General features: G+C 40.8%; 2 protein-coding genes across 2 annotated transcripts in view; both read right to left on the bottom strand.

Moving 5' to 3' along the window:
* The window catches only part of acadl (acyl-CoA dehydrogenase long chain), a 40,477-nt gene extending 37,632 nt beyond the window's left edge, over positions 1-2,845 (bottom strand). Inside the window, exons 1-8 of the mRNA XM_015023276.1 lie at positions 2,681-2,845; positions 2,041-2,220; positions 1,831-1,968; positions 1,560-1,724; positions 1,408-1,474; positions 1,182-1,346; positions 1,005-1,106; positions 807-920 (exon numbers count right to left, since the gene is read on the bottom strand). Coding sequence (XP_014878762.1) covers positions 807-920; positions 1,005-1,106; positions 1,182-1,346; positions 1,408-1,474; positions 1,560-1,724; positions 1,831-1,968; positions 2,041-2,220; positions 2,681-2,772 — 1,023 coding nt within the window. The 5' untranslated portion in view covers positions 2,773-2,845. The remainder of the gene's footprint in view (positions 1-806; positions 921-1,004; positions 1,107-1,181; positions 1,347-1,407; positions 1,475-1,559; positions 1,725-1,830; positions 1,969-2,040; positions 2,221-2,680) is intronic.
* Positions 2,846-3,597: 752 nt separating this feature from the next.
* On the bottom strand, positions 3,598-9,342 carry LOC106940412 (uncharacterized; the record flags this gene model as incomplete). Its single annotated transcript, XM_015023156.1, has 9 exons — positions 3,598-4,199; positions 6,336-6,382; positions 6,570-6,711; positions 6,947-7,069; positions 7,277-7,551; positions 7,638-7,852; positions 8,013-8,068; positions 8,527-8,619; positions 8,741-9,342. Coding segments are annotated over 9 exons (1,796 nt in total), but the record flags the coding sequence as incomplete, so codon positions are not given.
* Between the last annotated feature and the right edge of the window lie 690 nt (positions 9,343-10,032).

The following is a 10,032-nucleotide window of genomic DNA, read 5'->3' as shown; positions in this document are numbered from 1 at the left end:
TAGAGGACTTGCTTTTAGAAAGAACTAAAGAATTTGTAAGAAATAAAGCACTTTAGGAAGAAGGTAGACAACATCAGCATGGCAAGCCAAACTACCTACCATGACCAACATACAAACCTATTACATAAATTGTTAAAAAGCCCATTTATATATGTAATTTTTTGTTGTTGTTTTAAAGCTTTCAATTCTGTTAATTGTGATGACATTCTGATTATGGTTAACGAAAACATGACATTTAAAATCAGAATATTATGCCAAAAAAAAAGAACATTTTATTATACAGAAATGCAGTTGGTTGTTATCTTGAAAAGTTTCTTTTAATCTGACAAACAGTCTTTTTCAGAAAGCATATTCTAATTTATTGAGTAGGATTGTAAGCATACAGTTTGATCCACTTTAATTGGAGCCATGTGTTTTAGATGAATCACCTTATTCTCACTGTTAAGTACGGTGGAGGATCTGAAATGCTGTGGGCCTAGTTCTCTTTCAAAGTTCTAGAGAACTTTGCTAGACATCATGGCATTGTGACTGAATATAGTTGAATTATGCCAAGTTATTTAAAGGATTTTAGGAATGTTCTCCAGGGGAGCCAATAATTATCTTACATGTCCACTGGTTCAGGGTTTAACTGGAGGGGGAAACGATATCCTATACTTGAGATAGTAATCTGAGAGCTTATAGTCCTGCTCAGAAATTGTCTTGCAAAAAAAAAAAAAAAAATCCCGGACAAGCCCCCAAAATATTGGTCTTCTCTCTGATTGCTAAGCCCTCACCCTGCTGGAGCGTGTACTGAGAACTGAACAGACCTGGAAGTGAGCGATGGTCTTCCCAAAGGCTTTCCTCTGCAGAACGTAGTTCCTGGTCCCCTCGAACATAAACTCACAGCTGGATATGGCCATGTCAGCGATCAACAGACGTTCCTGGTAGCAAAATCCATCACTGAGGTACAGGAGGACGTGTGTGTGTGTGTGTGCGTGCGTGTGCGTGTGCGTGTGTGTTCAGACCTGTGGCAGCTCATTCATCAGGTAGTAGAAACCCTTGTTGAGTTCTCCCAGCAGAGCACTGGCTGGGAGACGCACGTCCTCAAAGAACAGCTCCGCTGTGTCCTTTCAAACAGATTCAGACCAATTCAGTGTCCTGAGGTTGAGACGTTTTCCAACATGAAGTAAAAACTGTGCTACCTGTGCTTTCAGGCCGATCTTCTCCAGCTTCCGGCCTTTCTGGAAGCCCTTCATGCCGTTCTCCACCAGGAACAGACTGATCCCATGGGCCGCCGTTTTCGCCTCACGGTTGGTCACTGTGACGACCACCACCACGTCCGCCATCCAACCGTTGGAGATAAACACCTGAGAGGAAGGAAGCGGTTGAAGCCGATGGCGCCTTCCAGAGGAACAGCAGTGGCTTTACCTTGTTCCCGTTGAGGATCCAGTCACTGCCGTCCTTCTTGGCATATGTCCGCACTCCCTGGAGGTCGCTGCCATGGGGAAACCGACCAGTTAACACCGTGTCTCACTGGTCAATCTGTGATATAATAAAGGAAGTGGGACTGGCGTCCTCACCTGCCTGCACCCGGCTCCGTCATGGCGATGGCGCCGATGTGTTTCCCAGCAGTCATGGAGGGAATGAAGCGTTCGATCTGTTCCTTGCTGCCGTAGTTTACGATGTACGGCATGACGACGTCTGAGTGTAGAGCGAAACCCGGCCCGGTGCAGTTACTGTACATTCTGAGGACAGATGGTCAGCAGAAAAAAATTCATCTTTATTCAGCAAAATTACAGCATTTTCAAAACTCCAACTGCAATACATTCAGAGTAGGAAGTATGGACTCACTGCTCCTCCCAGGTGATAGCAGCAGAAAACGTGTCCCCTCCAATGCCACCGTGCTCCTCTGGGATCATCACTCCCAGGAGGCCTTGCTCTCCAGCCTTCTCCCACAACTCCCGGCTCACCTGACCTGCCTTTTCCCACCTGGGAGCACAAACAGGAAGTCAACGGGAGGAAAACATCTCATGCTGATGTTGGGTTCCTGCAGCCACCTACTCCTTGTGGTGTGGCACCACTTCCTCTTGGAAGAAGCGGCGGACGCTTTGCCTGAAGATGTCGTGGTCCTCATTGAAGATGCGCCGTGTCCCGATGTCCATCAGGGTTTTGGCGGTGGACGTCTCAGGTCGGATGGACGCAACCGTTGACCCCTGCTGCTGGGCCTGAGAGTACTGCTTCCTGTTCAAAGACACAGAACGGAGTCCGTTGAAAGAAAAAGTTTCCCCACAGCATGATGTTGCCACTACTACTTTTGCTTAAGGTTCAAAAAGTTTAATTTTGAAGCAGAAAAATTCTCCATATTTTCCTTCCACTTTTTTGTGTTGAACTTTTTAATAAAATACACTGAATTTTGCATTTGTATCGTTATAAAGTTTTAAGGCACTGATAACACCTACTGACGTCACAGCTAACTTTGAAAGAAGTGTGTCAAAGGTTTTTGTGACCCATTTACGGCCCAACTCTGAATTAAATAGAATATTTTACACTTTTGTCACAGTGTGACGTCAAGTGTGACTGCAGACTGCAGTAAAATAAATGATATATTTTTGCGTGAAAAATAGATTTTTTTTCCTCCACAACATATACTTTGCTCCGGGTCTGTCTGGCAATGACTGAGAAAAGAAGTGACGCGTTGCACCTGGCAGCAGCTGCAGACAACATCTGTCCACCTCGTCCAGAGACATTTCTAACTCCAGAAAAGCCCGACTGAACAACCTTCCTTAGAAACATCTTCAAGCAACACAAACACGGAGAAGCGAGAAGAGCAGAGATTTTTTTTCTAGCTCCTGTGAAGACAGATCACTCGGTCGCTTTAGGACTCCAGTCCTGGACGGCCACTGTCCTGCAACTTTTAGATGCGTCTCTGCTGCACCACACCTGAATATAATAATTAGGTCATTAGCAAGGCTCTGGAGCCATTTCATTCCAGCGTTTTGTACCTGTGGCACATCTAAAAACTGCAGCACAGTGGCCCTTGAGGACTGGAGTTTGACACCCCTGGTTTATGCAATAAGTGCGACAGAGATTTTTAGTTTTTTTTTTATTAATGTTTTACTTAAGTTAACACACATATTTAGAGCTCGTTAAGAAAGTAAGTTAACGAACATTTAATGTCTTTTAGCATCTGTCCACAAAACAAGAGCAGAGTGAGACCTCTTGTCCTTCTGTATTCCTTATGATCCTTCTTTTAGTAAAAAAAAGAAAAACAGTTCTTACGCCGTGCCGTGCTGCAATCTAGTGGTAAAACCTAAACGTCCCTATTTTGGATCTGACTTTCAAGTTATTAAAATATAAATATAAAAATAAATATACATGTGTACATAGATTGATGTTATATGTGAAGGTGTTTAAAGTGACTTTGAAAATAAATAGTTTTGTTTTTTCTGTTTACTTTATACACTGTATTTTTTTCTTTTTATTACCACAAGGGGGCAGCTGTTTTCAACTTTAATAGGGATGAATTTGATAAAAAGAGGTGCTCCTGGTATTAAAAAAATAGCTGAAAGTGGAATCTAAAATGATTCTGAGAACCAAAAAATATGTTCTACTGCATGACAATAAGTACACAAAAATATTTATTGATATAAAAACAAAATTAAATCAAATTTGTGTGAAATCATTTTCTGGACAAGAAGATGAACCTTTGCCATTGGTTCAAGAAAAACATGGAAATTCCTGAGTTCCAAAAGTCAAAAAATTGCAAGAGAAAACTGAGAAATTTTGAGATAAACCTCAGGAAATTTCTAGCAAAAAACATGGAAATTTCTGACTTTCAAGAAAATTTCAAAGATTAATCTCAACATTTCAAAGACATTTAAAATGTAAACTCACATCCTGCAGACAGAAACCATCAAATTGGCTGAAACAAATATAATCATGAACATGACTGTGTGGTAAACGAGTAACTGGAGTTTTCACAATCGCTCCACCAGATCGTTCCTGCCGATGCTCTGTAATGTCCTCTTCACAGCTTGAAGAACTTCTTCAAGGCTGTACTGATGCAGCAGCTGGTCCACCACCTCCTCTCTCGCTGCAGACTCTCTCACTCTGAAGCCACTGCTGTGCGGTCCGTTCTTCAGGAACCACTTAAACCTGCTGAACTCTTCCACATTCAGCTCATCCAGGATGTTCAGCAGGTCAACATGGAGGTCAGGACCCTGGGATTAAAACAGTAAGTTTCCATCAACAGAAAGGGACAAGTCGATTGGTTTATTTATCCACCTGTCATTTAGAATGCTTGAGTGAAAGGGCGGTTACTGGAATCTTATATTTCAATATTTTGCATGAATAATCAATCAATCCTCTTTATTTAGACACAATTATGGCCCATAAACAGACAAAACAAGAACAATAAAAAGACGAAAAATAAAAAATTTAAATATAATGAAATAATCAATCACTGACATATAAACTAATCCGCCACTGACCCTCACTGAGCTTTGAACAGGATTGGTCAATGTCTGAATGATGCTGTTTGCAGAGTCTGTTAATCTACACATACATCTGTGCATAATGTTTCGAAGCACAGCAGCACAAGTTGGTACATTGGCATTCACAAACATCTGACTGGCACTTCTCCATCGGGGCACCCTAAGCAGCGCCCTCATGCCATCATTATAAGCAACCTGAAGTTTATTCATACTGCTTTTCCTGTAACGCCACCACATTGTATACATTGGAGTACAGTATGCTTTAAAAAGTGCAATTTTGACAGATGCTGAGAACGTCCAGAGGAGAATATTAGCTTGTACATATTAAGTACAACGCTGCCTGTAAATGTCTCTATCATCAGACAGATCAGCGGTGATGTAATGTCCCAAATATTTGACCTCCTCACTGGAGGATGCTGCCGTCAGTGAAGTCAGGAGGCAGCATCCTCCTGAAGTCAGGAAAAGATCATTTAGCGTCTTATTTGCTCTTAACAATCATGATGTTGCTCTTTTTTGCATTGTGTTTAATATCATGCTGTAACCTATACTGAGAGCAAACCTTTAACAGACCAGCACTATATGGACAGAATATCACAAGATCGTCAGCGTACATCAGGTGGTTGATGGTTCCATTACCAACCCGACAGCCAGTCCTACATTGATTCAGCAGCTTAGATAAATCATCCATATACAGGTTAAAAAGGCAAGGAGATAAAATGCTGCCTTGTCGCACACCATTACCCACATAAAAAGAAGATGATACAGAGTTTCCCCATTTTATATACATATTCTGGTGAGCATACCAATACACTAATATTCTTAATAAATATTTCGGAACTCCTCTCTCATGCAATTTATGAAACAATTTTTCATGATTAACATGATCAAATGCTTTTGATGCATCTATATAACACATAAAAATTGTGGTTTTATGTCTCTTGTATAAATCTAAAATTTCCTTGAGAGCAAAATTGCACATATCGCTGCCAAGTTTTGGTTTAAAACCAAACTGATCATCAGATGTGGCTCTAAACGTCTCAATTCTGCTTAACAGAGCCTTCTCCAAAACTTTCAATAAGGTACTGGCCAGAGCTATGGGCTGATAGTTGTCTTTGCTATTTATTTTACCAGCCTTATCTTTTACAATAGGCACTAAAATCACAGACAACATAGAGTTTAGTAAAATGCCATAAATTAAAAACCCGGTGAAACAAATAGCCAACAAAGGAAAAATTTTCCTACTTGCAAATTTTATGTGCTCAGTAGATATCTTGTTCACACCATATGCCTCATTATTTTTCAACTTCTTAACAATGTCACTAACTTCTTGTGAAGCAATAACAACATCTTCATGCATATCTATGTTGTCCATCACAAAGGGATTACTCTTCCTACAATTAAAAAGTTCATAACAGTGTTTCTTTCATAAATTAATAATTTTGTCTGGTCCAGTTACACCATCAATATTCATTGGCAAGGATGCTTTTAGATTGTTAACTCTTTTTATTTCTTTCCAAAATTCAGAAGGACTGTTGAGTTGTAATTTTCTTGCTAGTGACTCTGATTTAAGTGCATTTTCATTCCTCTTAATAAACCGTAAGGCATATTTAAAGTTAGCATTTGATCTCTTCTTGTAGTCAAATACAGAACCATGTTTAGACAGAATAAGAACATCTATCTTCAGATTTGTCATTTTGGTTGATTACTTCCATCCTTTGAGAAAAGAGAAGGTTGTTTGTTTAAAAATCTGAATTATTCAGCCTCCTAAAAAATGCCCAACCACTTTATTGTTTCCTTATGAAATCTTGGTTTTATGCTCTTCTTGTTAGTAAATCTGAACTAATTATGAACTGAGAACCTCACCTCTGACTGGACTGTGACACTTGATGAGACGTCATCTTGTGAATGATCTGGACAGAAAGAGCAGGACAGAAACATTGGTCTAATAATCTGCTAAAACAACTCAAAGGCATAGAGATCATGAAATGCAGAATAGTTCAAAAATAATGATGAGCTTTCAGTTCCTGGACTCGGTCTGATCCTTCTGTCTTCTCATCGCTACAGGCTGGAGAGACGCTAGCTAGGTGAAGACTTTACCTGTTAGATCGACGTCGTACTCCCAGACCACCATGTCTGCTTCATCTTTGATTATTATCACCACTCCCTCTGTGTCGATGGGAAGACGGATCTCAAATGTTGGGTGGTATTGATTTCCAAAGTTTAGGTCAAACTCTGCGCTCTAAAAACAGAAAACAGTCTGAACATGTTTCTGTTTCATGTTTCTACCAGAACGTGTTGTTTCACCTCCATCAGTCTAGAATAGATTATCATAAGATCTTTACATTTTTTTATTCAACATACTTTAGTTTGTCCCCAACAAAAATACAATCAAAAAATTAAGCATTTAATGAAATAAGTCCATATATGTGTGGCTTCTGTTAAGACATTGAAGCATTTCTACTACCAAGTTTCACCTTAGGTTGTATTTTATAGTGCTGTGAAGCTCTTGGACATGTGAGGATGTATCTCTGGTCTTTGATGAGTTTGCAGTTGGAAGTGGAGCGGACAAACGTACAGTCCCTCTGGCCTTTGCTGACCTGGAAAGAAAAAAGCTCTTAATAAAAATTAATAATCAGGAAGCCTTCAAATTTTATTTCAGATGTAAATAATTTTCTGGATGCAGATTGAAAGTTTTCTTTTTATATATAGATCTGGATATTTATTCAATAATGCTGCTTGCAGTGGGTAGATTTTGACTTTGTTTTCTAAAGGGTCCAACTTGCGGTGATGTTTTTTATCCATACCTCGTACATTGGGATGTTCCTGGGCAGCAGAAACACGTAGAGCTTCTGGTTCTGAGCTCTGGAGTTCAGAGGTCCGAGGTACAGCAGGACTTGGCTTGATACCAGATCCTTTCTCTCTATGAACCTCTTAAAGAAGTCCCAGACCAGAGCGAACGCAGAAAGGTCAGAGACCCTCACGACAACATGAGTCTCGGTGATCTTCAGCGGCTCCAGGAAGTTCAGCCCATCATCAGAGGAAACATGAACCACAGACAGCAGGCCTTCACTGGGCAACACTGAGGACAAACACACCAACACACTGATTTCACAGGTAGAATCAAAAGAACTCTGAATCAGACAAGTTCAGTTTCCAGTAACTTACTGTTTGTAGTTTGGCAGTGTGGGAGGTGGAGCCCACACACTGCTTCAGGAGAACAGCTGATGCTGTACAGGGGCCCAGCAGGGGTCTTCCCAGCTGGCTGAAGGATGCTCTCGTCCCATTGGATTATCCTGTAGCACAGTTTGGCCGGCTGGGTCACAACAAACACCAGACCAGTCAAAGTGCACTCGAACACACCCGGACCTGGACATTGGAACCTGTAACATGTAACAGACAAAGTGACTCCATGAACACAACAATGAACCAAAGCTGGGTTTGACCCAATAATCACCAATAATTGGTGATTATATATTATCTATGTTAATATCAAATATATTCAGAATTGTTTTGAGTGAAAATATCAACATTGTTGTTTACCTGTATGAAACCTGCAAATTGTGAGTTTCCACTTCGGGTCTGAAGCTTGATGGAGCCTGAAATTTACAAACATCAACTATTTTCTATTGAAATATAAAGTTATCAAACACAAAAACTGAGCCCAATGTTTGTCCTGTGTCTGTGTGTGTGGGTTGTCCAGTGTTTGGTGTGGTCAGAGGGCAGCTGTGACTACAATCCAGTAGCTCACCACTGTGACTGACTGAATGAAGTGAGAAGCTTTGGAATCCTCTGGACTGGAACAATATACAAGTACAGTACATTTATCATTAGATGTTTATCTTCGCTTTCACATCTTTGGAACTGAAGTAGTAGTGTGGGTCCAATTGTTTACAACCTTTTGAGTCATTTTAATACCCCTTTTTTACTTTGAAATTTCCAATCCATTGGTGCCACTGAAATTGATTTGAATTCTTTGAAATGTGGAATTATCCCTGTCTCAGATTGATAATTGTTTTTTGTTTTTTGCTAGATGCTTTTAAGTGGCGACACTCACCTCGACCAACTCTGAGTCATCATGAAAAAGTACAGAATGGGATGATGTGCATGGAGATCCTCTCTGCATATCCAAAAGTTTGGGCTTTAAATCCTGAGACAATCAAATTTTAGAGCTTAGTAATAAATAGTTCAAAAGTATGACATAAGAAATCATGTAAACTAGTTCTGTCACTACAATGTGTTTTTCAACACGAGGAAATGGTGTACTCAACTTGACAGAAAGACACTGAGGACCCAGGAAACCAGAACCCAAACCCAGGATAGATGGGTTCAGAGAATGTGGTTCTGAAGGTGTGGAGGTGGATCAGTGAGCCAGAGGAGACTCTGTAGAAGGACAGGATGCCAGCAGGACAGTCCACATACACTGCTACTCTGTTAGAGGCGAAGCCAGAGTCAGAGGAGTCAGAGTCTGAATTAGAGGGGCTGGAGTCAACGGTACAGGAGGCGGGGTCAGTGTGAGAGGAGGCGGCGAGTTTTCCTCTGTTATTGTGCCAGACAGAGTAACCATCACCAAGATCGCAGCATTTCAGACTCCAGGACTGGTCATTCCAGCCAAACACACAGTCTCTGTATCCCCTCCTGCTGATCCCTCTGTAGCTCACTGAAACGTAAACCACTCCGCTCCACTCCACCTCCCAGTAGCAGCGACCAGTCAGACCTTCACTGCACAGCAGCTGAGGCCACCGGCCGTCAAACCTGTCTGGCTGATCCGGGTATGACTGAGCCGTGCTCACACGGGTCACCTTTCTGCTGTTATCAGACAGCTTCAGGTTTCTGTGAACTGTGTTTGAGTCAAAGGTGAGACTGCAGGAATCTGAAGGAAAGAACAAACACAATTCAGCTCCATGCATAAAGACACTCAAAAAGTGAAAGATATTAAAGGGCATAGTCTCACAGATTTAGAAAATATTAGAAACTTTTTGAACTAAAGAACAGAGTCCAAAACAATGTAAGACTTAATTAATTATGAAAAGGACATGCACATATATCAGAGATACTCAAATACAAATAATTTTACCACAAGCCAAAGGTTTATTTCTTAGTTCGTCAAACCAGCTGCAGATAAATGTAATTTCTATTTTGAAATCCATTCTAATACCGTGCCACAAAATGCAGATAAGATTGCCCCCTGAAACTTCAGAAATAATGAATTGAACTTGACTGCAGATGGATGGATGGATGGACTGGTCTGATCTGGGGGATGGGGGGAAGGCTCCGAGGTGGACAGGAAGATGGTAATCTTGAACGCTACACTATCTTGAGCTGGAGATTTCAAGGAGCTGCTCTTCATTCAACCTGTTGATGGTGGATCCAGCATTTGACAAGTAGGAGTAGTACAGTTTATTTATACGACAACAGCTCACATGTTGTTGGTAATTTACAATAAATAAATAAATAAATAAATGGTGAGTCCAATTATTTCCATTCCAGCTGATCCTAGTGTCCAACTGGAGTCAAGTTCAGATAATTATTTCTGAAGTTTCTAAGGAAATCCAGCAGATTC

The sequence above is a fragment of the Poecilia latipinna genome, unplaced genomic scaffold, assembly GCF_001443285.1.
Source record: "Poecilia latipinna isolate Pla-1442-1.1 unplaced genomic scaffold, P_latipinna-1.0 Scaffold88, whole genome shotgun sequence".
NCBI lineage: Eukaryota > Metazoa > Chordata > Actinopteri > Cyprinodontiformes > Poeciliidae > Poecilia > Poecilia latipinna.
Note: the sequence above shows the minus strand (reverse complement) of the source record. Positions and strands in the feature narration are given on the sequence as shown.